Source organism: Synchiropus splendidus, chromosome 12 (assembly GCF_027744825.2).
Source record: "Synchiropus splendidus isolate RoL2022-P1 chromosome 12, RoL_Sspl_1.0, whole genome shotgun sequence".
Classification (NCBI taxonomy): Eukaryota; Metazoa; Chordata; class Actinopteri; order Syngnathiformes; family Callionymidae; genus Synchiropus; species Synchiropus splendidus.
This window is the reverse complement of record NC_071345.1, coordinates 19,323,123-19,349,602: the sequence shown is the minus strand read 5'-3', so window position 1 is coordinate 19,349,602 and position 26,480 is coordinate 19,323,123. Positions and strand designations below refer to the sequence as shown.

General features: G+C 45.3%; 4 protein-coding genes across 16 annotated transcripts in view; 2 read left to right on the top strand and 2 right to left on the bottom strand.

Moving 5' to 3' along the window:
- The window catches only part of LOC128767969 (sperm-associated antigen 1-like), a 20,632-nt gene extending 7,183 nt beyond the window's left edge, over positions 1-13,449 (bottom strand). The window contains exons 1-14 of the mRNA XM_053880415.1: positions 13,330-13,449; positions 8,331-8,472; positions 7,984-8,143; positions 7,786-7,905; positions 7,663-7,724; positions 7,476-7,588; positions 7,172-7,277; positions 6,873-7,003; positions 6,697-6,803; positions 4,551-4,665; positions 3,632-4,081; positions 2,138-2,237; positions 1,741-1,893; positions 795-952 (exon numbers count right to left, since the gene is read on the bottom strand). Coding sequence (XP_053736390.1) covers positions 795-952; positions 1,741-1,893; positions 2,138-2,237; positions 3,632-4,081; positions 4,551-4,665; positions 6,697-6,803; positions 6,873-7,003; positions 7,172-7,277; positions 7,476-7,588; positions 7,663-7,724; positions 7,786-7,905; positions 7,984-8,143; positions 8,331-8,470 — 1,915 coding nt within the window. The 5' untranslated portion in view covers positions 8,471-8,472; positions 13,330-13,449. The remainder of the gene's footprint in view (positions 1-794; positions 953-1,740; positions 1,894-2,137; positions 2,238-3,631; positions 4,082-4,550; positions 4,666-6,696; positions 6,804-6,872; positions 7,004-7,171; positions 7,278-7,475; positions 7,589-7,662; positions 7,725-7,785; positions 7,906-7,983; positions 8,144-8,330; positions 8,473-13,329) is intronic.
- fbxo43 (F-box protein 43) lies at positions 8,600-12,426 on the top strand. Of its 2 annotated transcripts, none has more exons than XM_053880417.1 (6): positions 8,600-8,748; positions 9,495-10,326; positions 10,419-11,111; positions 11,415-11,517; positions 11,641-11,829; positions 11,915-12,426. In XM_053880417.1, exons 2-6 carry the CDS (start codon positions 9,545-9,547, stop codon positions 12,161-12,163), a joined length of 2,016 nt encoding a protein of 671 aa, XP_053736392.1. In that variant the 5' UTR covers positions 8,600-8,748; positions 9,495-9,544; the 3' UTR covers positions 12,164-12,426. The 2 variants fall into 2 exon arrangements, with proteins under 2 accessions (XP_053736392.1, XP_053736393.1); XM_053880418.1 differs by lacking the exon at positions 8,600-8,748 and adding an exon at positions 9,190-9,263.
- Positions 12,842-26,480, top strand: LOC128767968 (regulator of G-protein signaling 22). Of its 8 annotated transcripts, none has more exons than XM_053880408.1 (25): positions 12,842-12,944; positions 13,615-13,705; positions 13,778-13,837; positions 13,910-13,938; positions 14,018-14,080; positions 14,797-14,970; positions 15,048-15,133; positions 15,343-15,473; positions 15,540-16,212; positions 16,310-16,471; positions 16,539-16,728; positions 16,794-16,913; positions 16,988-17,089; positions 18,531-18,725; positions 18,830-18,916; positions 18,978-19,129; positions 19,223-19,385; positions 20,032-20,196; positions 21,832-21,891; positions 23,270-23,428; positions 23,607-23,786; positions 23,851-24,021; positions 24,509-24,640; positions 24,724-24,823; positions 25,674-26,480. In XM_053880408.1, exons 3-25 carry the CDS (start codon positions 13,810-13,812, stop codon positions 25,763-25,765), a joined length of 3,414 nt encoding a protein of 1,137 aa, XP_053736383.1. In that variant the 5' UTR covers positions 12,842-12,944; positions 13,615-13,705; positions 13,778-13,809; the 3' UTR covers positions 25,766-26,480. The 8 variants fall into 8 exon arrangements, with proteins under 8 accessions (XP_053736383.1, XP_053736384.1, XP_053736386.1 ...); XM_053880409.1 differs by having other exon boundaries at positions 12,894-12,935; XM_053880411.1 differs by lacking the exon at positions 12,842-12,944 and having other exon boundaries at positions 12,989-13,705; positions 15,639-16,212.
- Positions 25,679-26,480, bottom strand: part of LOC128767966 (intermembrane lipid transfer protein VPS13B-like) — a 252,311-nt gene continuing 251,509 nt past the window's right edge. For 4 of the 5 annotated variants that reach the window (XM_053880402.1, XM_053880404.1, XM_053880405.1 and 1 more), the window contains one exon: positions 25,679-26,337. In XM_053880402.1, coding sequence (XP_053736377.1) covers positions 26,089-26,337 — 249 coding nt within the window. In that variant the 3' untranslated portion in view covers positions 25,679-26,088. The remainder of the gene's footprint in view (positions 26,338-26,480) is intronic. The other variant, XM_053880401.1, reaches the window with a different exon arrangement.

Here is a 26,480-nt window from a genome sequence, read left to right as displayed (position 1 = left end):
ACTAGCATCGAGGTGGGAGACTGAAGCATGAAATTGCTTCATAATATCATCATAAAAACTGTTCAATACATAGTTACCACTCTTCAGTCCACATTCAGAAGAGTGGGGGACAGGATCCATGCTGCATTCAGTGACAGCAGTGCGTTCTCAGTTTTCAAGGTCTCTCTCTTCGCCCGGCCTCGAAACTCCCAAGTGCTCCCATCTGCTCTCCTCGTCTCTCTGCTTATCCCCCAGACACTCCCCTGCACTCCATCACTCTTGACTGCTCGGTCGGAACAAAAACCTGCACCCATAGTGGAACAGTTGAACACCCCTGCCTTACACTGCCTTCCATGTTTCTAGAAGTACTTATTCACCACCTCTATCTCCATCCTCTTAGCAACATCTACCACCATCAGCTTTTCTGTCCCTGACTCCACACTTGCCCAACACTTCCTCATCTCCTCTGTTTCCTTCACCTACATGGCCACTGAAGCCCACTCCTCTCAATCACCTCGTCTAGTTTGTTCCAGAACTCCTCAGCCTTTGAGAAGACAGAAGCCTTCTTCTAGAAGACAGAGGCTTCAAGCTCACGATGACTCCCTCTTCATTGCCACAACTGTCCACGCACCTTTCTTTCAGAGATGGCCACACAGTCTCCTTTTCACCAGGATACAAAAGCATGAACCCATCTCTGACGATCTACTTGGTTTCCTGTTTTGAAGAATCTGCTCATTTAATATCATTAACATTTGAGCCTGAGTGAAATGTTTGTTTACAGAGTGAATGCGAGGCTGCCTTTCATGAAGACGTACCTGCATCCCGGGCTGCCTTCTCAGCTCTGGCCTGGAGGACCTCAGCACTGGGGGGCTCCTCTCTGGGGTGCTGCTGGGCTGACAGAGGGACCAGCGGTATCTCTGGGAGCTTCTCCCTCCAGTCGGGACCATCCTGATCTATCAGCATCTTGGTGATCCTGGACCACAAACATTCACAACCATCCAGTATCCAGGGTGTTTATACACACCGTGACCTGCTGAGCTCCTGTTACATAACAGGCAGACGGCTATGATTAGCTTCTGAGTTCAAGCTTAAGCTGTGAGAAGTCACTGATCGCTGATGTATAGGGATTCCACACATCAGCGTGATATTGAAGAATGTTTTTCTATTGCCTAAATACGTAAATGCACTGCGTAAATATGAGAGTGAAGATCATGCAGGATGATGAAGGTCCTGCATGATCTTCACTCCAGCCTGAGCTCAGGAATACATTTTTAAATATTTGCTTTTACAATAATTTTTTCCATTCAGGTATTAAACACTGCATTTAATTTAACTTAAATTAAATTTGGCTTTTTTTCCAACTAACCTCTATTATTTAAGTTGACCATGTTTAAGGAACATTATTTTTGTTCTGTAGAGATTGGCACCTCAATATTTTATTTGTCCAACATTCATTGATGCAACAACATTCTATTAATTTTTTTTATATATTACTCTCACAAATCTTATCTTTTCTTATTCTAAATACTATGAGTTTCAAGTTTCTAGTGCTTATTGCAAAAAATAAAAAAAAACATTTTCCTATTTTTTAATCTTGCTGTGCATGATTAATTTATGTCCCAGAAATATTTTCCAAAAGTGCATCCTGACCTACATGTTGGGAACATATGTTCAAATATTGGGTTATTAGAGAGGTGGCTACTGATGTGGTGCTTTAAAAGGCCTTTGAAATCTCAGGAAGTTGAAGGAGCGAGATGGTACCTGTTGACACTGTCGTGTGCAGCCTGCACGCTGACGTCTATCTGCAGGACGGTCTTGTAATCCACGTAGGCCTTACGGTAACGCTCCAGGGACTCGTAAGCCATGGCCCGACGCAGCAGCGGCTTTAGGGAGAACGGCTGAAGCTCCAGAGATCTGGACGTTATAAATAGATTCGTGAGTCAGGAGTGAAAGACCAACTCCAGAGCTGATGAATGTGTATCAACATGATCTGGTCATTTGGCCTTGTGGTTGTTCAACGGCTGCTGTAAAAACCTTGGTAAGCTGATTTACAAAATCATCATAAATCAGTTTTTCTGGATAAAGAACACCACTATCAATGGGAAAACATTGTGAAATGTGGCCCTGTTCCGTTTCTCCACACGCCCAGCTTTCTCACCTCGTACAGTCTTGTATACATTCCTGACTGTTGCCATCTTTCAGGTAGCAGGCTGCTCTGTTGGAGTACAGTATACACAGATCATCCGGGCTGTTGATGCCTGTTAACACACACAGCAGATCAGCATCACAGCGAACGTGTGACAACAGAGGAAAGAGCAAACAATAGTCACAAATATGAACTTAAATAGTAGTAAATACAAATAAGCTAACATGAAAGCAACAGATCAAGTTCTGGAATAAGATAGCTTAGGTGGGGAACTACAGAAAAAGCTGCGGTAAACAAGCTGTTAACCATCTGTTTGTTGCGGTTTGAAAATGAAAATGGAAACACAGTGCCTTTCTCTTGACAGAACCTGCCTTTGAGATCAGTTTTTACATTCATGGTCGCTGCTTTTTTTCAAATGTCACAATCATTGATTGAGTTCTATCAACTGAAATGTTACAGAAATATAGCGTATGGTATGAGTGTACTTTAGCCATCCTTGACACATTTCATCATCACCCCAACTTTCCTACCCCCTCAGTGAGTCAATATCAGTTTCTGGAATACACCTAAATCACCAGTTCCACATTTCATTTCACATCTTCTTTCACTTTGTTACAACAATGACTAAACTTCCCTTCCTCATTTCCATCATGTGAATCTTATCAGCAGACAAATCAATCTTGTTTTACCTGTAAAACATCCTTTACTGTCAGCACAGATTCTCCTACACTTGAGTGTATTACAGAAAATTGAATGCAGGCCAGTATGTAGTGAGTAAGAACTTTGAGTGATGTCACATTAAGGTCACCCTTTCCCCCTGTTTTAAAAGTTCCCCTTCACTGTCATCAGCTTGCTCCCCAACAGTCCAAATGCAATGGATTCACGTTTCAAGTCACGTTTTGTTAGCTAACTAACGTCTTCCACAGCAGAGGGAACATCTGTGCTCATTGTAGCATGCGGCTGAACTGATTTGTTGTTTCATGTAAACTCGTAGCAAGGCAAGCTTGATGGAACAACAGTGCACAAGAGCACTGAGGCCATGAACCTTTTGTCGCATGTAACCTTCAGACCCACCAACAAGAGACACCTTTAAACCGGTGTAATAGCAAGAGTACGAGTCCGTCCCTGCGGCAGCAGTGCATGTACGGGCACTTGCTTTCACGCTCCCACACCATCTCCCTGCTGACTTAAAGCTCTCCCTTAACAGAGAATTTCACAGTGACTAGTCACAGGGTCATGTGACCTGGGCCGACCTGAGTTGAGAGGCTTAAAGACAGACTGAAACAGAAACAAAGTGTGAAGCATCACTAATGTGATGTGAAAGATCCTGGAGCCTTTGGACTTCTCTGTGGTTATGTCTGAGTGGCACCTGCAAGGTCGATAACTGATGGGTGTTTACATTACACAGGATTATTCTTCTCCCCAGAAAAGCACCTACATCGGTCAGATGCTGGAATGTCTTTCAGACAAGTTTGGTGTGCGGTGTAAATGTGACATGAAACCTACCAGAGTCTGAATATCCTTGAATGGCTTGTGAGTATTTCTCCAGGGCATCGCCGAACTGTCCATTCTTAAACAGCAGGTTCCCTTCATTCTTCAAGCGGGACAAAGCTGGCGGCAAAGCTCCACACGGGGCGTCCAGATTGACAGCTTCTCTTGTGACATCAGGGGTTCCCTTAGTGCCGCTGTCCTGATCCGCCTGGACTGAAGCGGACGAGCCCCTCTTGCCTGTCCCATTGGCGACCTTCTCCTTTGACTCTTGAGGGACCTTGTACTTGTCTGCAGTGGCCCCCTTGCCTCTCCAATGTCCAGAGTGGGAGTTGCTGGACTCGCTGTGTGGTCCCCCGTCTCCTCTGCCGTGGGGCTTCTTTTGTGCGTTACCCATGTCTCCTCTTTCAGCGGGAGCAGCTGAGCTCTCCTCCCCTCCCACAGGCTGGCTGGGCTCGACCGGACGGGCTGGATAGGGGAGAGGGAGGTGAGAGACAGAGGGAGGCGATGAAGCACACCCACAGGAAGTAGTCAGCGGTTACATCACGGCGGGGGAGGGTCAGAGCGCACATGACAGAGCCACTTAAAGGAAGGCGCTACAGGAAGCAGACATGCTCAAACACGGGGAATTACAAGAGCTGTGGGTGGGGGGTGGGGGTGGATCACGTGGTAACACAGCAGTAAGCCACACAATTTATCAACTGATTAAAGACAGACGCCTCTTACGGAAAACACAGAGCACCGCTAGTACATTCAAAAATTGGCTTCTTAACATAGTATATTCACAGCAGCAAAGCACTACAGTTTAAATCGACCAAGAGTCAATGTGAAGGTTTCTTTCAGAACATGGTTTTCTCGAGTGATTCATGAGGGACTGTGTATACAGCCTGGAAGCGTGAATCAATAGTCACATTGATTTTGAGGAAACAAATCTCACCGGCTCCAGCCTCGTCGCCACTCTTGTCATCTTCTACCTCTTCAATCAGGATTCTTTTCCCTTTGTTTTTCTGTTCAGGTTCCTCCAATTTCTTTTCCATTTCAGACAAGAGTTGCTGGAAGACAAACCATTTGGACATTGGTTTGGAGGTCACCGACATCCAGGATAATAATGCTCTGATTCACAATTCAAATCATTCCTGGTAACAGTTACTCACTCAGAGCAAAAGAAGGACCTAATAACTGCGCAGAAAATAGCCTTTGAAAAAATGTCATTAAAATAATAACTTAAAAAGAAAAAAAATGATGCCATGTGAAGCCAGTGTTGTACATGTCTGAAATGAAAGGTTTCTGTTACCTGCCATCTTGTTTTCATTGAAATGGGTCTATATGCCACCAATGCAGCAGATCGATATCATTTAAAGAGTATATTGTCTTGGTGAAGAAAAAGCTGACATGTAAGACAATGGCATCCACCGAAAATTTGTTTCATACTACTGACAGATTTCAACCACAGAATCAACATGGTCAACAGAGAACAGCCACACATCAAGTATTGGACTACCTTCACCAAATTTTTTGGCGACAAATGAGGGACCTACAAACCTACAATAAGTGGTCATAATGATATCAGATATAGATTGTTCACAACTGAATGTTGTGTATTATATTCCAATTCTGATTGCATACAATGGTATGGACTTGAGGTCTGACATATGTTCAGGAGAAACTGAAAATAATGTTGCAGCTGAATCGGATAAGTAGACATTTTTGAGCAAAATAAAGGGCTGCTGGAATAGATGCTCTGTCACCTCATTCATGAGGTCTGTTAAACTTGCAAGGTGAATTCATGATATTGACAGATCAATCTAACAGCGATGCACTGGGCCTATAAACAGACATTTTGTCTGCTAGCAATTGGTATGACACTAAGATAATATTTTCCTTTAAGTTTACAGTCTCCTTCAACAGAAGCAAATCAGTTATGACCCTGAATGCTCAAACACAATTTGGAATACTCGTGTTTTTAAAGCATTTGTGAAATGTCTGTATCTATAAGTGCCGCTTGTTACGGGCAAACGTGGAATCTAATGCTTATCTTGTTCAGAGCTGACTTCCCAGAAGTGTTATTGTTGAAGGGGTGGACCGGTTTGATGGCAACAATAAAGTGACGGACCTTTCAACCCTCTCATCTAATAGCAATGTGTTTGTTAGCAGCCTTACAAGATTATAGAAAGTATACAGGACGATAAGAGTAAATAAATACAGCCACACTGTCAAAAGTAAAGGGTCAACTATCGTGTTAATATTTAAACAGTTACTATGAAGTACAGCCAAGCAAGACTTGTTTTACTATTGCAAACGAAGACCCTCAGAAATCACTAAGTTAAACTGAATAAATGCATAGTACAAAACAAACATGGAGTTTCTATGTTTTCCTTGTCCTTGCGTGGGTTTACTCGAGGCACTCTAGTTTCCTCCCACAGACCAAAAACATACAGAGGCCAATTGAGTCCTCTAAATTGTCCGTGGGTGTATGTACAGTATATGAATGGTTGTTTGTTCTGTGGACTTTTGATGGGCTCAGGGTGTCCCCTTTCTATCACCCAAATTAGCTAGGAAAAGCCTCCCGCGACCCCCATAAAGATGAAAGTAATATGACCCAGCACAGTTCGTATTTGAGGTCAGAAACTGCATCTGTGGTAAGAAGAAAAAAGCAAAAACACAGGGCATGGGCTATGAAGGCTCATTGGAGCATGAAGGAGATGAAGTTTGGACGTGCTGTCAGATCCATAAACAGCCTCTGTGGCTGGACAAGCTAGATATGTAGCCCTTTTAACTGAGCGCAGTCCAGCTGGGTTTCTAATGCATTCATGCACAACTTCCTGCTCCTCCTTTTGCATGAACCTCAGCCTCAACCCAGGACCCCTGGACCAGTTTTGATGCATACGGACTCAGTTTCAAAGGGTTTAAGGGTTACTTCTGAAAATGAATGACAGAAAAAAAAGTTCCTTTGTTGCCTGTAACATTTATATTTTTAAACATCGTCATCAAGCCTTCAATGGAAATGGAATGGAAGTCAGAAAGAAACAAACAGTGACACTCAGTGGGAGGAAGATACACTGTCAAGGTGTAGAACAACTTACAGCTGCAGCTGTGTTCTGCGGCTCCTCTTCAAGCACCTGCCTCAGATCTTCAGCTGCTCGCTTCAAGTCACCCTTGTGCTTGTAGACGGTGGCACGGCGTAGCAAACCTAAGCGGCATTCAAATTATTGATGAGATATGATTTACATGGCTGGATCAGTTATCAAATAAAAGAGACCTTTTGCATTTCTAGGGTCCATTTCAAGGACTTTCTGGCAATCCATCATGGCTCTGTGCCACTGTTTGAGTTTGATACTTGCTTGGGCTCTGTTGTTGTAAGCCACCACAGTTGGGATGATTGAAATACTCCTGCAATGGAAATTTAACGAAAACTTAACGTTAGACTTAAAGTTTATTTTAGACAGCGATGTTTAGATCATTGTCTGCATTAGAACAAGATCACCTTAAGCACAAGAAAACAAAGGTCATTCACACGTATCACGAATGCACTCAGTATTCCATGAGAGATAATGAGACCTTGAATAATATGCCACTGCTTCCTCATAGTCGTGAGCTCTGAATGCTTCGTTGCCTTTGTCTTTTTCATGATTGGCCAGAATGAGCTTCTCCTGTGTGGTCCGCCCTGTGTGCAAGTCAGAGGGGTTCATACCACAAATGTGTTCTCAGTGTTGTAAGCAGAAGAGAAGTGAGCCGACAGTCAATGAAACATCACTTTTCAAACATGCTCATCACTAAGAGCATGAACAGGACGAACTACAATTTTAGGTCATCTGGTCTTAATGTTAAATCTGACAGATGTTTTTAGGATAGACAGGATTACTTGAAGTCTCCACTGAAGTCTTGATTTTGTTATGGCCAGCATTCTTTATGGCAGGGGTTTCCGTTGCCACAGGGTCCCCATCAATCTTCTGACACTCTTTCTCCACGTCAAACCTAAATAAAGGATGCAGTCATCACACTTAGAGGAAGTTAAGATCATAATGAAATACAGAGCAAAAGCGACTCACTTGTCCCATTCCCTATAATCACGTGGTTTGGTGGTGTTCCTCTTTTGTTTTGCTGCGGAATTCTGTAACAGCACATCTTCTTAGCTCTCAGAACTCTTCGAGAGATTCTTTTGCTAGGTTTACCTTACAAACTGGGACAGAGCAGTTGGCCCCCCTCACAGGCGGAAGAGTGTCTCTCTCCAGGTCCTCAACCGCTCGATGGTTCAGTGAGGTCTCAACCATTCTGGACTCTTCTTGCCATTTCTACTACGACAATATTAGACAAGCATTAGATTGTACGTTTCAAGGGTGTCTGTGTAAAACTGAGAGCGTGTGCAGGACCTTCATGTCATCAACAATCTGTCCCCACTCCTCTGTGGACAGACTGGCCGGTGTAGCCACAGGGTTGTCTTTCCTGAGCGCACGGCATCGTGGGTCGAGTTGTTCAACATGTTTCTCACAGAACTCAATCAAATGAGGGTACAAGCCCACTTTGCCAGACCTGTTGTGAAACACATGCACATGATATATTCATTCCATAGATCAGTACTAGCACATCACAAATGTATATGTCAAACTATGGGTCTGCACAAGCAATAATAGTCCCCTACTCAGTTTGGTATTGTTAGAGATTAGCTTTTGTCGTACCAGTCACTTCCCACTGCTTTAAAAACACCTGTTACATTCACCTGAGTATTTTCAAGATCTTCTCAAGGTACTTCACATCTTTGCATTCTTGTATGTAGCCGTAGTCCAAGTGTTCTATTGGGATGTTAGCGGTGTCCTCGTCTCTTGTAGACTGGTTTGGAAGACAGAATGCGCCGGTCATGGCTGAAAAACAATGACAAAAACGCCAGTCACCAAAAGCTAATTGCTTGTGTGTAAAAACGCGTTACTATAGCAACCGAGGACGGAAGTTCAACTGAAGCGGAAGTGCGTCATCGCCGTAGTCGAGGGCTCGAAATTTGAAAACGTGGCTGCGAGGCGTCTAGTGCATAACATGTAAGCGCTCTGAGGCCGCGGCGACGGGCGCATGCTGAGTTTCGGGACACAACCAACTGAACGACTCCGAAGACGGACCACTCCATCGCGTTCGCGTGATATTGCGTGAGTGTTTTAAATGTGTTTTGTTTTTGATGTTGCCGTCTAACACGCTGGCATCTACGACGACTGGCTTTTAGTCTTGGCCTTTTCTGTCAAACTCAGAAAAGGCCAAGAGCAAAAGCCAGTCGTACAATAAAACAAAAAGACAGTTCTGTTTTGTTTTATTTCTACACTTTCTGTTGAACTTTAATGCTAGTGTTAAACGATGCAATCGTCTGCGCTTGCGCAGGATTTCATTTGGCGGCTCGAGCTCCTGCAATAGCGGCACGCGAGCGGGATCTGATGGTCGTCATGGTGACCACTAATGAACCAGCTGGGGGTGTTTGGCTTCTGCTCACCCTCAAACAAAAACTGCAAGATCAGTCTGTTTGAACCATTTGGAAGCTTCACATTCAGGTTCCCATAACTTCATCTTCAAGATTCATCGTTTCTTTAAGTTGCCTTTTTAGCGTGATGCGGCCTTCAACTGCATTAGTTGATGCGTCACGAAAGACACGTATTAGACCTTCAAAGATGATGTGAGATTCTGACCTAGACCATAGGGCAAAATATTGTTTGCACTTGTCTCGTTTTACGGTTTTGTTGCGTTGGTCACAGAGGAGCTAGCGACCACAAACATGAGCAAGGTGGTCTTGATGACGTGGCTCAACTGTCTCCATCTCATGTTTACATGTGGACAAGTAGAAACCCGTCTTTGGTGACAGTTTTCTTCTTCTGAAAGTCTAACCTCTCTCTCTGTCTATTTGCAGGCTGGTTTACTGCTGAGCAGGTGGCAGTGGGGGCAGCCAACAAGAAGAACATGCAGTTCACCCCGGAATCCCACATCTTCCCTGGCGGCTGCAAAGACAGACACCGTCCTGATGGGTCAGACAGTGGCTACTCGGGTTTTTTCCAAAGTCCTCAGAGTGAAGTCGATTCCTGCCGGTCGGCTTCCTCTTTAATAGACTTTCATGACACGCCTAAAGAAAACGTCAGGCTGACTTTTTCACCCAAAGAGCGTGCCACACGCTTGACTAGGTTTTTAGATGGAGACTGTCTATCTGTGCAGCAACCACAGGCCCTCAGCTGGTGTGAGACTCCTAAAGTTCACAAAAGAGAATCCTCCGTTAGACAGAGGCTTCTACTAGGCAAACCAAGCACTGACACCACAAAGACTTGTGAAACAGGACCATCTTACACCAAACGGGCAGAATCTGTCAGCAATGCCACGTCGGATCACTGTCGCAGCGCTCCGTTTGATTCTCTCAGCGCTGCTTTGCCACTTAGCACCTTAAAGTTAGACCAGGACCCCCAACTCTCTGGTAGGAAGCGTCGACTTCTCTTCTCCCAGATGCGGACCTCCACCCTCGAGGATGGCACCTTTCACTCCTGCCACCTCTCCAGAGTAGACCAGCAAGATCCATCGTCAGATGGATGTTCAGGCACATGTGATCAACTTAATATAGCAAGTCCACATTTGAACAAATTTCTACCGTCCAAGGAGAATTCTCTGTCACCAATCAGTTGCTTGACAAATGACCTCTATGATTTCTCAAGTGTCTTGAGCACGCCATCTTCCATGCATACACCCAAATACTCCAGGTAAGTGTAACAAGCTTCTCTTGAAGATTGACAACATGTCTTTTTTTTTTTTCCATGTTGTGACGTGACTGAAACAAATCTCCCTCTGTTAGGTCTGTGTGTGGTGACAGTGGCTTTAGCTTCCTGGGTCTGGATAAATCCCAGGACTCCTCTGTTGATCACGACGGCTCCTTCCAAGAGCTTTTGCACTCTGCCACCAAGGGAAATGGCGCAACTCCAACTCTTTCCGAATCCAAACGCCGCTCCCGTCTTCAGCGCCAACACAGGCTTTCCACGCTGAAAGAAGGAGGCTCTCAGTCCGAGGAAGACCCGTTGAACCTGAAGGGTCACAGCCATGAGCAAGACGACGTCTTTGCTGCAAACGTCAGCCCCAGCCACATTCTGACCGCTGATAAATTGGGAACAGGGAAACCCAATTTCATGACGCCGCTGAGGATGACCGCCACCAAGTCAGACACCACTCCTGCTAAATCAGATGCAGCTCGTCACAAATCGACAGAAGTGGATCTGTCACTCACCCCTGCTCTGCAGCTGGTGCATGCCATGTGTCAACAGAGGGCCCAGATGTTTGTAGGCCAGAGCCCCAGCCTGAGAGAGCAGCTGAAGTCCACAGCAGCACTTGCAGAAACCCCTGTACCATTCAAGACAACTATGCCCTTGGCGGGACTGATTGGGAGAAAAATGGGTGTGGGAAAAGTGGACGTTCTCTCAGAGCTGAAGAAGAGAAATCTTGGGCATGTTCTGTCTACAATATTCAGCCACCTCACAACTGAAAGCATTTACAGGTATTGTATGTTGCATGAAACCACTTCACCTCATGAATGCGAGATGGAAACATCCTTTCCTAGAACCAATGTTTTAGAAACTGACTGAACAATGATAGCAGGTCAAGTGTAAGTTGGGTATGCCATTTTGTTAAACTGCACCTGTCCTTACAAATAATGTTCTTGATACATTTGTTTTGAATCTTTACACAGTAACTTCACCTGTCATTTTTATCTATTTATTGTGTCATGTATACATGGCTTCTTGGAGTTATGGGTAGGTGACACTGCCCATGTCAATTGTATTTTTGCTTCACCTCTCAGGTGCAGCCAGGTGTGTAAAAGCTGGAATGAAATAATCAAGCAGGACAAGCGTGCAAGCTTCAGGCGACGAATCCACCTCAGTGAACTGGAGGAGGCTCTGGAGGTAGCTGTTGCTCTTGTCTCAAGTCAAAATTCAATAACATTATCGGGATGTAAATGTGTGTTCAGAGGTTGGATATTTCATTGGCCTTGGGCCAAAGCTAACCTTTTATTTTGTATTCCGCAGACTGGCGGTTCTGTGAACGTTGCGGATGCTGAAACTCGATTGACTCTTCTTAAAAGATCTGCCCTCAAGACGGTCCAGAGCCAGTCCAAGAGCTCCAGCTTCTGCACTCCACAGTCGGGATCTAGCACTTTAACACCCATCACATACAGCACTTTACATTCAACAAGCAAACGGGACAAGTTCCTGGAGGTAGGTTCCTTTTTTTTTTTTTCAGCTGATCTCAATCCAGTATACTGTTTGAAGTTGCCAGGAATGAACCCTTCTGTTATTGCAGGTTGCTAAAACTCTCTTTCATGACGAGAGTCTCAAGCCGTGCCCTCGGTGTCGGCACCCTGCCCGATGTCACTCCATCAAGAGGGAGGGGGTCTGCAGCAGTGCTGACTGTGGCTTCCAGTTTTGCACCGCCTGCTTGTGTGCGTTTCATGGCTCCAGAGAATGTGGCAGCCATTCTGGACGGCGTCACAAGAAGGACATTCTTCTTCCAGGAAGTGCACAGAGCAAGAGAAACATTCGGAGACTATGAGAAGACGATATCTCTCTACCTCTCAGACATTTTTAGATTGTTTGCTGCTGAAGCTGCAAACTGATTGAGCCGATGCATGAAACCAACACATGTACTTAATGCCTTTCTGACTTTTCTACTGTTTTCAACGCAACTCTCTCTTGAGTTTTTAAATTTGAACATGACCAGCGACAGAATCTGCTGTGATTGTCGCTTCCAGCATGGGATGTAACTTATTTCTTCTATTCCAGTGGGATGTTCCATTTTAGCTGTGCTTTCTGTTTTTTTTAAATAAATTCGTACTTTTAAAAAAACATACTATGGGTTTTATATTCCATGCTTATTGCGAGTGGTGCGTGCACCTGATTCGTTAGTATTTGGCGCCACCTAGTGACGAAAACAGACCTCAGGTTCTGAGCGACTTCATTCATAAACAGGAGAACGCTGTGGCTGATAACTTTTAACGGTGCTTTTTGATAGTCAGGCCAAGCTGTTACAGTACAGACCAAAGGTTTGGACATACCACTGATACAATGAGTTTTCTTAACTGTGTACATTGCAGATTCTCACTGAAGGCATCAAGACTGAACACGTGGAATTAAGAGACTTCTGTAAGAGCGTACTTTATTCTTCAAAACAGGCCCCCTCTACTTTGATGACGACTTTCCTCACTCTTGCCATTCTGCCAGGAGCTTCATGATGTAGTCAGCTGATCAGGTTTTCCAACAGGTGACTACGTCATGAGGCTTATGAAGAAGGCCAAGGGTTTGCAGCACTGCCAGCAAAGCAAAAGGTGGCTACTGTGAGTCATCTAAAATATGAAACATATTTAGAGTTATTCCACATTTTTTCCCTTGCTACCAAATCCCATAGATCCTTCTTCATATATTTGATGTCTTAAGTATTAAGTATTTACAATGTAGAAAGTCGTACAAGCACAAAACACTCAGAAGGCGTGTCCAAACTTTTGGCCTGTACTGTATGTTTTTAATATTCCTGACTGAAGGTCTGGAATTGAATATCACACACAAGATATTTATTCTCTCACCATAGGCATTGCTAATGTAAATGTCAATTACGGTCCCATTTATTCCTAAGTAATAGTTCATGATCACATCGCATTCCTTTTAGAAATGCATTTAAACAGTAAGCTCTTCTCTACTGTGGCAGTCATAGATTGTTCTTACCTAACACGTGCTGTTTCACTCACTGGAAACCCTATGTGTTTGATTCTCTGTTGACAATGTCACCTCTTCTATTTTGCCAGTTGACTCAAATGGTCCTTTGATTCATCAGTCTGATGTCTCACTTCCCGATCAAAGTTCCTGACAGTTTTGACTTTATTCCTAATGTTTAAAGTTGTACTGCGAAAGAGGAGCTCTGCCAAAGAGCTCTGAGAAAGACATATTGGTTGTTTCATTAGCCTTTGTGTCTAGTTAAACTTTTACCGCCTCCCCCTTCTGTTTTGAAAGTGAGTCCACTTCCATAGCAACCAGCATTCTGTAATTACAAGAGGCGGCAGAGTGCTGCTCCACTCCTGTGCGACTGAGCTTCTTTTCACAGGTAAGGCGGCGAAAGACTTTCACACTGTTGTTGTTTCACTTGCTAATGAATTTTTAAATATCTTTTCAATAGAAACTCTGTGTCCTGGTCCCCTGTAGGTCTAGATGATGATGGTCAGAGACAATCTAACAGGTGAGCTCACTGCTGTCTTGTTGAAGAGGTTTTCATGACCTTACTCTAAATCCAGTGTTGCTTTCCTTTCAGAATTGCCTCATGTTTCCGCCAACACACTGGTTAGTGGTTTCTCTTTTACCCAGCACCTTGGCAGAACTGGGTCAGATATTTTCAGTCATTTTGTTATCCTTTTTGCAGGAGGACTTTTTGGTCTCGGACGACGTGTTTACACTCTACTTCAATGATTTCTTGAGTCTGCCGGTAAGTTACGCCTGTGCTTGGATTAATTACGCAACGGTCCATTTTACAACAAACACTAGATGCCCTCTCGAGGTCTGGTTCAATCTTCAGCAGTTTGGAACAGATGGATGGAGTCTCCTCTGTCCCCAGTCTGCTGCCTTCTTTCTCCTCCTCCTTGATTGGAGACCGATAAGTTGCTCCATAGTTGACTGACTCTGAGCTGAAAAGTTTAAGTTCTGAAATCAGTTGTCTGTACAGCTCCAGTGAGTTGCGATAACATTGGGACTAGTTTCAGAGCTGTAAACTGAGGAGCAGACAATGTACAGGCACTGTGACAAAGGTTTACTGAGGGCTGACATTTATGGACACCTGCAGCCTGACGTACTATAACCATGTTGCCAAGAAGTTTGGGATCAAGCTATCCATGCATCCACCCATCTATTGATTCCGCAGTGCTCTCATTGACCCCATGATGGTGGAACTCCTGCTGTTGAAAACATTTTTTTTCTGTTACCTACTATCTGATCACATCATATAATAATTTGATGGAACTAAAAAAGATCACATACGTCTGCTACTGGCAAATATATACTTTATTTTTATGTATTTATTTTTACACAAATAATTTAAAATGAAACAAATTGAGCAGCTTATTCCTGACAAAAGTTGTTTTTTGACTCTCATTGTTTCAACTTCAGCTCCTCTGACCAGTGATGATAGCACTCTGTGCTCCCCAGTGTTTCTCGCCCGCTTTACAGTACAACCAGGAGACTGGATTATTCGAGGTACCCAGTGATGCTGCTGAGTTAGTCTCCACTCGAATCAGCGATGCACTGCAGCAAAGGAAACAGGAACTGCGATCGGGTGATTCCATCACACAGCTGCTGGTGGACAACCAGTATATTGTCTGCGTGAGCTCAGTGTTCTAATACTAGTGCTGTGCTGTGTGCGTGGTTGATGTGTGACTAATGTTGTGTGGACATTTCAGTGTCTCGACAAAGAGCAAGGACTTGAGTGGATCATAAAGGAGAAACTACCGTTCTTTCTTCAGAGCAACTGCTACAATGAATACAGGTATGGAGCCTTGTTGCCGTAATGTTTGTAACCAGATGAACTCAGAAGCTCAAGTCTAGTGTGACATCGACTCTGGCTGACCTCCATAATGGTGTTGGACATGCTTGGCCTGCTTTCTCTCACTTTTCATCAGCAGGAGATCAGATGACAGACACACCCATTCAGGTGTCCAGTATTTTATTCATGGTCATTTTTCTTGTGTTCACCAGACTAGCCAAGACGCTGTTTCGCTGGATCCCAAATGGCAGCAGCCCGTGGGGAACTTGCTCTTCTGCTGACAGCACGTTTTCAGCCTCCCAGTGTTGTTTTTGCAGCTACTTGAAGGCAGAAGCTGATCGAAGTGAGAACCTTTCCTTTGTCATTCTGCTGGTTACCGATGGGCCTAATCTATTTCACATGTTTTCAGTGTCTAGGAAAGTGGATCACCTGACATGTTTGTTCTATAATCAAAGGAGACAGAGCCACACCAAAAACCAGTGTGTGAAATGTGCTTCCGTTTGTCCAGAGACAACCACAGCTCCCCCAGTAGCATCAGTAGCCTCCTCTTCCTTGAGATGTGAGGACCCTCACACTGCTGAGGAGGGCATCCCTCCCTCTCAGGAAGCAGCTGACAAACAAGAGCTCACTCATTTGTCTGAGCAACAGTTGGAGGATCTGGCCCAGAGGATAGTTGAGCAGGTGCTCCAGGATGTGCTGGCCATGATGAATGAAGAGGTTGGAGCAAATAAAGCAGAGCTCACACAGCGTGGCGACCCAGATGGAGCCTGTGAAAGTAAAGTTTGCCAGTGTTCCCCTGACAGGGAACATGAAGAATCGAAGCAGAGTGGGAAAGGTCAGGATGACCCGCACTCAAGTGGACGGCAAGAAAAGCCAGAGTGGGATAAGGTGCCGGACAGTGGGGGCGCTGACACGGAGCGTTTACTAGGCATTTGTTGCCATGATACCTGTTGCCATGACGGTCGACCGGGCTTGGATGAGTTTAGGAAGTTTCTATGTGGGACATCAGGAGACAAGATACTCAATCTTTGGTTGGATATCGAGAGACTGAATGGCATGAAACACAGTGAACGCAAAGAAAGGTGAATATCTGCGAAGCACCTGTCATCTAGAATCACTTTCTGAAACAGATTATGACTAATAAACATTGATGTACCTCTCACTCCTGATGTCAAATAGCTACTTGGCGCTGATGAGGAGTCGGTACCTGCTGAGCAGCAACCAAAACCGTCTGAACATGGAGCTCATCTCCAGGTTGGGGCTGATAACCTCCTCCTGCTGGACGGAAGAAAAACTGCAGTTGGTGCAGCCGCACCTCACTGAGACCCTGTTCCGCTACTGGTAACTCTCACGTGAGCCAGAGTAAACGCTCCCGTGTGCGCCTGTGACCGTGTCTGTCATTTGACAGGGCTCCTCGGTTCTGGACCTCGCAGTATGTCAGAGCATTCCGTGATGAGTACGCCAAACTGCTGATCAAGAAACCGACCAGTGCTCCAAGCCACCAGCCATCCTGGCAGCGCCAGTGCACCACACTGAACCTGCCGCCTCTCTGTCCTGATGCCATTCTGGCCTGGCCGCCCCACTCTGTCCAGCTAGAGGTGAAAGCTTGACACGTGTTAAGTCACGCAGTGCGTTTTCATGCGCCATGGTTTGTGTCTTGTAGCTGCACAATGCTAAACAGTTGCTGGACAGCAGTCAGATCGAGAGCATGTTGCAGGCTCTCTGTGTGGAGGCCCATGCCGGCATGTACACCACAGGCTTCTGTGAAGCATCTGGAAACCAGGTAACTGACTTCAGGCCTTTACATGGCAAGACATGGGATCATTTCTGTGACTTATTGCTCCAAAACTGTTCAAGATTTGGGCCAACGCTGTTTACTTTTGGACCGACCTGCAGCATTATCATGAGCTCTTCTATCAGGATGGACTGGACCCGTACAGAGTGCAGCGGGAAGCACAGGTACACACACAGTTCACTTCTATCATACGAAAGAATCACATTTCCAATTTCTCATTTTTGTCCAGCATAATTCAGCCACTATTCATAAGCGCTGAATATTCATCAGCTCCTTTTGAGTCTATTTCATTATTTCTTTTGGCTGTTTATAGTTAAGTCAATGAGTAATAGTTTTCTTTCTTTAATGGAAGGTTACCAAGAACAGTATGACTATGTAAATCTATTGGTAGGTGTGGTTGAATTTTTCCTAAATGTGGTATCCAAACGGTATCAGATGTTTTTCTTGCATTTATGTTTGTACGAACAAAGACATGCAATTTTAAAATATTGATTTAATTATTTGAAAAATCACCGTTATGATAGCCTGACTCATTTGAGAGTTGAAGAACATGACACATGAAAACCTTTCACTACCTTTTCCAAACCAGCTCTTTTTGTTGACAAACATCTCGTCATCAGGCTGAAGGTCGACCACCAACCTTTAACATCTTATTGAAACCAAAACATCTGAAACATTACATGACACTTCTAATGCCAGTAAAGCTAGTGGAGGACTGATACACACTGACAGTTGTGCTGTCATGAGAGATTTAGGACACAGCCCTTTGCATTCTTTAGTGCATCCAGTAATGGAGGGGAACATGCTCTAAACCAGTGGTTCTTAACCATAGAGCGCCCCCTAGAGGGCTGCTTAAAGTTTTTTGTTTTGCACCTCTGGGCCGGGAGACTCAGTTTTACTACACTTTCCACATATGGTGGCAGTAGTGTGTCACTGAATTGACTTGACAGCAGCAAATTTGTGATAGTTAACAACAACAAAAAAATGATAAAGGAAGTGATGCCACTCAGCAACAGTAAAAACTGTTCACCTGTTGGAGTAGTTTAAAATCAATTAAAACATTTTATGGCGGTGCATTTATACTTTACTTATCTTCTTTACAGTTTATTTATAAAAAAGAAAAAAAGGTTTATTTATTTTATTCAGAATTGGATTCATGACACAGTTTTCCCAATTATCTCAACAGTCTGCATTAAATGTGTTTTTCTTCTTTTTTTCTTTAGTCAATTTGATGAACATGACTTGCACCTGGTTCTGCTGCTAGTTGGACCTTTCGATGACAAATATCTTAACAATAGTCACATGGTTTCATGTCATCTCACATGGTTTTGGTTTGTGTACGTGTATGGTTATTGAAAACAAATCAGTAATTCTGTATCAGAAATCAGTAATCGCTGTAATGAATCAGTTCTACTCCTTCAATGCGCCCTGCACCCATTTGTTCTGGAAAAGGTGGGCCCCGAGACCAGAACGGTTAAGAACCCCTGCTCTAAACCACAGCAAAAAGGGACTGTATCATGTCAGCCTCTTTCTTCACCACGTCAGTCATGTCATGCTCATGGTGGCGCAGGCCTATAAATGTGATCACCTTGCTCCTTTCTCTAGCTGCTGTACACCACGTATCTGTTCAGCTCAGCCAAGCGCAGCCTTGGTGTCGACGAGGAGACAAGGAAGAGGGTGTACAACCATCTGCAGCCGGCGTTTGAAGATCTTTTTGATGAGGTGGAGGAACACACGCTTAACATCCTGCTGGAGGCCTGGAGACAACTGATCAGCAGGGACACAAACACCTTCCATCAGGTGAAATAAAGTCAATACAGGCTGTTTATCTGAGCAAGATTTTTTATTCCGATGCCTCAGATAGATCTTAGCACTTGAACTTAAACTGCTACTGGTGTCTTCAGCTCAGTGTGCATGATGAGGTGCGCCACGTGGACAATGAGGAGTACAGAGAACTGAGGAGTCTGTATGATGAGTCGCAGAGGAAACAGGTGCGACACGCATTTTGAATCATCTTCAGTATGAACGTCTAACATGTTCTCTCTGTTGAAGTCTGATTTGCTGCTGTCTTCTGCTGACACTGGGCTGCCAGACGCTTGGTCCAAGGTGCATCCCCGCTACCAAGGCTACCGCCTGGCTTCTTTGTTTCGCCACCATCACGAGATTCGCTACTTCAGAGACTTTCTAGAAAAGCTGGACGCCAGGTTCGTGCTGGTGACTTCCGTCCTCATCTGTTTTGTTATGCAGATGGTTCAGAGAACCTCTGACCGGCTCAGCGTCTTTTGTGTTTCTCTCAGTATTCACCTGCAGTGCTGGCTGGATCTGAGGGAGTTCAGGATGATTCCGCCACTAGAGGAGGATGAGAGGCAGGAGAAGTCTTCTGTCATCATGAACAAGTATCTTAACAGGCGGTACTTCTTCAGCCCAGATGGTCCTGCCAGCATCGACGAACAGAACAGTGTAAGTGTCTGACCAGGCTGCTTTGAAGTCTACCAAACACACCATGCAGAGTGGAGTTAACCCAGGGCTCATTGAGCCACAAACAAAGAAACAAAATCCAAGTGAGTCAGTCACGAGAACGTCTGGTGATGTTTCCCAGGATAGCGGTCCAAGGGAAACTCTCACACCTCATCACATGTCCAGCAACTCGTCGTAAGAGCAACGTTTTTAAAGTCTAGAGGAGTCCATCTCTGTGAGACCAAGTCTGGCTGCTGCACCGGCGTCTTAGTTTGGTTGTGGTTTGCGTGAGTGATGTGGATAAACTGACAGTTTTACTGTGTTGGCACCGCTCTCCCTCAGTCAGTCACTCATCCCTTCACAGATTAGATTCCTTTCATCTGTGCAGCGAGGGACTGGTTCTGATTTCGGAACCCAGTGTGAGTGACTGCAGAGCGAGATGAGAAAAGAATTTTGAATAAAAACTGAACAGCACGACCAGATCAATGTTCCAAGAAAGAAAGCAGATGAAGGGATCGCGGGGGTGATAAAGAGCGCAGTGGGGGTTTGGGTTTCCAGTCTGGTGCCTTCAAGTTGGTCCAGTTTATTTTAACAATGCGCTGCGTATATGTTGCTCTGCAAGTGTTCACACTGTGGTGTCCTGCTGCAGGTACTAAGTCAGGCAGGTGGACTGGAGCGAATAAAGCAAGGAGCCCTCTCCGACACCGTTGTCAAGGAGATTCAACAAATTGTGAAGAACCACATCGAAAACACATGGCTGCCTCTCTTCCTGGCTACAGCAGAATTTATCGATCGCCAGACACAAAAGTCAAAGGTAAAGGCTTCTGTCGAAAACTTCATATTGCCCTCCAGGTCTATTCACAAATACAAATCACTGACTTGCAGATACTTGTATCTCAGTGACAGATACTTGCCATTGCATCTGCAAAATGTTTCTGTTCCTGCATTTTTCTGTTATGTCTTCAAATTAGTGTCGTTACTGCCCTCTTCTGGTCGGTACTTGTCACTGCTTTTTTTTAAACGGGCCGTCCTCATTTCCACTCATCCATAAGTTTGAAATGTGAAAGTCTCTCGCTCAATGAATTGCATGTGGTCAGGGCCTCTAAAATCTTGAGGTATGAATCCAAGGCTCTTTGGTTCAATATCATTTGAATGAAAACCCCCCAAAGATGATATTTGCAGCTACTGAGACTCTGATTCAGCCTTTGTTTTATGAGCCTGCGCTGCATATGTGTTCAGGAACATCAGCGAGGTTGTGTGAGGGTTGACAGATTGCAACTAAATTGACACACTCATTTTCAAAGTAAGAGAAACTAGGGCGGAACATTTTCTGCCCTGCCTTGATAAATTGTCCAGATGAGAGAGAGCTATGGGTCTGTGTCACTGGCTGTGTCTTTGCCCAGCGATTCAAGACCTTGGTGCCGGGGCCCCATGCTTGGGCCGCGGGCACCCCCTAGAGGGGCGCTAGAAGTTTTTTGTTTTACACCTTTGGGCTGTGAGGGCCGCGAGACGCTCAGTTTTACTACACTTGCCACGTATGGCAGCAGTAGTGTGTCTCTCAATTGACTTGACAGCAGCAAATCTGTGATAGTTACCAACTATGGAGAAGTTCTTGGAAAGAAAAAAGAACCCCAAGAACCCCTGTCTTAGCCCACCAAACACAGAGATGCAGCGGGAACTATCCACCATATGCCAGACATAACCTCCGATGATTCTTGAGTCTTATCATTCAGTCCCCCAGTGGTCGCACTCAACATGACGTGCACATTGTGGTATGTTCGGAGCTGCTAGCTACAGTGGTGATAGTGCCATTTAAAGTTGTGGCCCAGTTCACTACAGAGTGGTTATGATCCAAGAGGATCACACATGCTCTTGACATCTATGTCATCATTTCAAACAATGTCAAAGCCGCTGAAATGAGTCGATCTGGCTGCTGTATGTTTTCATCACTTCCTTAGTGGATGTGTGTTTGAGGTCATGGTGGCCGGGTCACTCAAGGTCATGAAATAATCATTCCGTGGTCCTAGACTCTGATGTTTTCTATCTTGATCCTGCTCTGACGGTAAGCAAAGCCAAGCCAGTGTTGTGGAGCGGGATCTGTGTCTTGTCATGTGAGAGAGGTGCACGCTGCTGTCGCTCTCTCAGGTTGCCTCATCATGCAGACTCACAAACCTCAGGCCTCATTATGTTATCGAGTTTACGAGGTTTGCTCGCAGCCGTGCTCTCATTAGGTAATGAGGCAAAAAGCAGCAGTTTAGCATTACGTGGCGGAGCGGGAGGCGAGCCTGGGGACGGGAAGCGGGGTGGAAGGTGAGGAACGGGCCACTGAGATGACATCAGAGAGGTGGAGGTGTGCGACGGAGGAAACACGATTACAGGGGTCACCTGCCTGAGAAGTGAGTCGGCGCTAGACTGGAGCCTGGCTGACATCTTTGTGTGTGGTTTTCAGCTGCAGGCTGCAGAGAGACTGTCCCAGCAGCAGCGGCGCAGGACCAAGAGAGCCGGAAAGGTGAGGAGCAGAAGACAGTCCCTGGATTCACTTAGTCTCTTGGCATCAGGCTCAGGTTCTGTCATTCTGGCACAATGGTTAGAGCTCACACACTGGATGGAGGACAAATCTGATGACGAGTGAGTAACCTTTTGTCAGTGTGCTGCAGCAGCTGCGATCCTGTCTCTGTGTGGAAGCTGGCAGGTCAGATGAGTCTGATCATGATCTCATCTCTGGCAGACATACTGTCATCATCATCATCATCCTCATCATCTAAGTTGGCTCAGGCTTCCTGAGGGTGTTCAGGAGCTGCAACAACAACAAAACTGAACCTCACCAGGGGGCCCCAAAATACAGCCCCCTCTCAGCTCTTTGTGTTTTCATGTAGACAGATGACAGAGAATAGATGCTTCCTACAGTTGAGTTGAAGGTGTCTCCACCTGACATCTAGGTCAGAGGTGAGCCATCCAATATCCTCTGGGCCACATGATAAACTGAGACTGTTGCGAGGAGCCATCAATCCAAAAGAAAAACAGCATCTTACTGTGTTAAGAAAAAAAAAAAAACACTTAGTATCTTAACCAGGACAAAATGGGGAAAAAAACAAATATGGGGAGTGTAATTACAATACACAAAGAACAACATTTTTGTTCAATTGTATATTATTTCATTTTATTTAAGTATGATGAAATGATTCTTAAATATTTCTTTCCTTTAACTTGGAGGGACATTGAAGTAATCAAAATAAAAAATGGATAGAGGTTTAAAAAGAAAAAAATAAGTCTTTAACAAGTTACAGTTAATCCAGTAACAAAAAGTTAAACATTAATTTAAAAGAAGAAAAAAAAAACTTTTTTTTGTTAGCAACCAGACACACTTCTACATGATTGAATCCTGAGGGCCGCATGTGGCTCTGCAGCCGCACTTAGAACACTGACTCAGTCGCTTCTTCCGTCACACTGTTCCATCTCACATGGTCGAGCTGGAGCAGTGCTGCTCTCCATTCTTGATGCTAAGTTGATGTGGTTTTATAGCCTCACTCATAAAAGTGTGTTTGGAAACAGAGCAGAAATCGAAGTCATTGCTGGAGTTCTCAGTGGAAGCTCCGCAGCTGTGCAGCTCTTGATGTTTTTATTGACACTCATCCAGATACACATTTCTTCAACAAGTCCAACACAAAAACAGCAGATCATGTGACGTTGAACGTTTGAATCGCTGAGAAAGAGAAACACCTGGTCTCACCTGGTGGCTTTACTTTGAGCAAGGTCACAGCGAGACCAGCTGGTGCTGAAGATGCTGTGTCCTCGGTCCTCCTAAACATCTTCATGATGCTGCTCCTCTTGACTCTGGCTGGGTATTTGCCAGCCTAGTTGTAACACTGCGACCTCTCTGCCTGCAGTCTGAAAACCTGTGGATGACATCGTCCAAGGAAATCCTCCTCTTCCGGAGGATTCTCCTGAATCCCGGCTCAGCCGAGCAGTTCCAGCGCTTCGTCTCAGTGAAGGGAGAGTTCATGGAGAAGAACATCCTCTTCTGGCAGGAGGTGCAGCGCTACAAGGTAGAGAGGGGCGCTCCACCACACAGCACCCATTCCAAAACTGTCTTCAAACCATGGAGACAGTTGCCTCCACCTCAGTTAATGTCACAGGGCTTCTTTAGCTTTATGTTTTGTGTCAACTAGCATGTGTCCCAGAAGTCCACAGACACACCTTTAACACTGATCTGTGGTCATTCAGGATCTTTGTCATTCCAACTGCGACAACTCCACCATCCACCGCAAGATCAACACCATCGTCAACTGCTTCATCAACTCCGCCATGCCTCCATCGCTGCAGATCAACATCCCTCAGGAGCAAGCCCAGCACATCATGGAGAACCAGTACAACCTGGGGCCGTACGTCTTCAGGGAGGCTCAGGTAAGAGGCCACAGGCCGAGTGTGTGTCTGTGGGTGTCTCTGACCGGCGTGGCTCTGAGTGCAGATGTCGGTATTCGGCGAGCTGCTTCGGTACTGGCCTGAATTTCAAAAACTGACAGGCAGCATCCAGGAGGAGAAGCTCCTGCCGCTGCTGGAGGAGAGGAGAATGCAGCACAAAGCCAAACTTCAAAGACAGCGGAGGAAACTGGAGGACGAGGAGGCCAGGAAGTCCCAGGTGAGGACCCTGGAACTCACCTGTCGAGCTGGAATCACTCTGCTGTCTGTCTCCAAGCAGCAAGATTCTAAGCATCTCTGAGGGAGCGTCATCATCTTGTGTCCTCGTAACACAACAACAACCTTTTTATTGAGGACAACAGATATGATTAATGAGTCAGTTGAGAGAATCTGGTGGGATCATCCTGTGGTGAGGTGACAATATCTTCTCTTCATGGTCAACACAAGCTTGTAACAGCCCAGTAGAACAGTCCACTTGTGATGAGCTTGAAGATATTTAGTAAAAAAGGCTGCAGATCAAAAGTCATGCAAATGGTTCTGAATATAGTGTCAATGTACTCAGAAGATGCTCCAATAGATTTAGATACTTTTTGTGTGTCTTCCTTTCACAAAACTTGTTTGTGGATGTGCACACACACATAAAACTTTGTCACAAGCTGCTTCTTAATGACAAATTCAGGAAGTCCATTACCTGCTGCTCTTAACAGGAGGACAATGAGCTGAGAATGCGCGTGGCGGAAGAGAGCGAAGAAGAGTATGCGGTGGAGGACGGTCAGGCCACAAAGCCTGAGAAAGAAAGGATGACTGTCAGCAGAACGCAGTTGTACCCCAAACAGCCAGTAAGACTTCTTTGCTGGTGACGTTGCTTTCAGGAATCCTACCCGGGTAGAAAGAGCCAATGAACTATGCTGCCTCTCCACAGCTGTCATGGTCGTACTCCAAGTACATTGCTGCCCTGAAGAAGGAGGAAGTGAAGCTGAGGAGACAAGGCAAGATGGCGATCTGCTTCACGCCCACTGTTGGTAGGTCAACTGACAGATGTCTACAACATCAGAGGCAGTGCACACCATCTGGAGCACTGTCTCTGTTGGTGGCTGTTTCTGGTCCATAGTGTTGAGTTCCTCCTTTCTATAGGCTGGAAAACAGTGGCTGGGTCGTTCCACAGAACGTGCACCATTTCCACGTAGCAGGCACAGATCCCTTTTGTTTTTATAGTGACTCAGGTCCCTTGTTTTTACAGCCTTGTGACTCCCATTTCACAGAAAATATACACAAATCTGGTGGAGAGTGCCATCCTGGTAGCGTCTGAAAATGAGGGCACTAAATGTTGCATCACTGGTTATCGATGGCTAGCACTGATACTGATGGGCTTGGCTGGTTAAGTCACCATCCAGGTTAGCATTTCTGACTGTTACCGTAATGGTACGGTCCAGCTGAACTGACTGTATCAAACTAGTGGAAATAAATCATATCAGTAATAATGACATGAAAGAATAATCGGCTTAGAAAAACAAGAGTTGTTCAGACTGAAATCTGCTTCTGTCCCTGTTCTCCGTGAAAATGACAGTATTGGTATTTAAAAGGACATGTAGTTCACAACACTTTGACCAACAGTTTCAACCCTGTTAAATACACATGGACTGAAATGGATCAGAAAGGCACTGGTTTGGAAGAGTGGCCCAGCTGTTGATGAAAGTCAAGCCACATGACTCTTTCCCAATAAGCATGTGGTTGTAGCTGCTTAGCACAGTGAAATGACTCCACCAGTACCGCGACGCAGCCATCAAAAGTTGCAGCAGCTGACCACTGTTGAGCAGATGCATGCTGCAGTTCAGGTGGTTCTGTAACACACCCTCTGTTTCTCTGCTATAGATAACATGTCTGTGTGCAGTGGGAAGTCTACAGGAAGTAAACGTGGCCGGCAGCAGATCTCGACCCGCTCGTCCAGATCCAGCAAGCGCTAGCCCACGGGCAGTTTGCCCTCCTGCTTGCTTGCAGGAGGCTCACTGAGGAGGAGCTGACTCACTCTGTCATCTATAAAGCCAACACAATGATGACAAAGATTCTGTTTTATTTAAATGGTTTTGTCCATGTTGAGGGTTTAGACTTGATCTATTGGATCAATACAAAAATAATGTTGACAACAATATAAACAAGCAACTCTGCTCCTCAAATCCCTGGGTCAATATTGCACTTGAACTGCCATCAGTGTCTTCATTGAGTTCGCTGAGCAGTTTATACAAATATATATTTAAGGCGGAACAAAGTAAGACTTTGAAATGTGATGTCAGTGGAAGCCCACGCGCAAGGCTTTGTCCTTCACCATGAGGAACTTGCTGACGAAGACTTTGGCAAAGGCGGGTTCCACCAGGTAGCGGTAAGACTTGGTGACGGACGGCGGCGGCTCCGCGAGCGTCACCGGCGCCTGCTGCTGGAGGGACGCGGGAGATGGAGACAGGAACTGGCAGGCTCGAGTCACGTAGTCCACCAGGCGCTGGTACTGCTGCTCCGACAGCCGCTCACGCACACCGTCGCCCTGGCAACAAGCAAAGACACCCGCTCAGATGAGACTTCTGACCCCTGACACGGAGGTGATGGAGTCTGGACTGAATCTTAGAATATCCCCCATCAACATTGTTTTCCCAGCTGTGTCGTGTGAATAAACACGTTCTTTGGTCA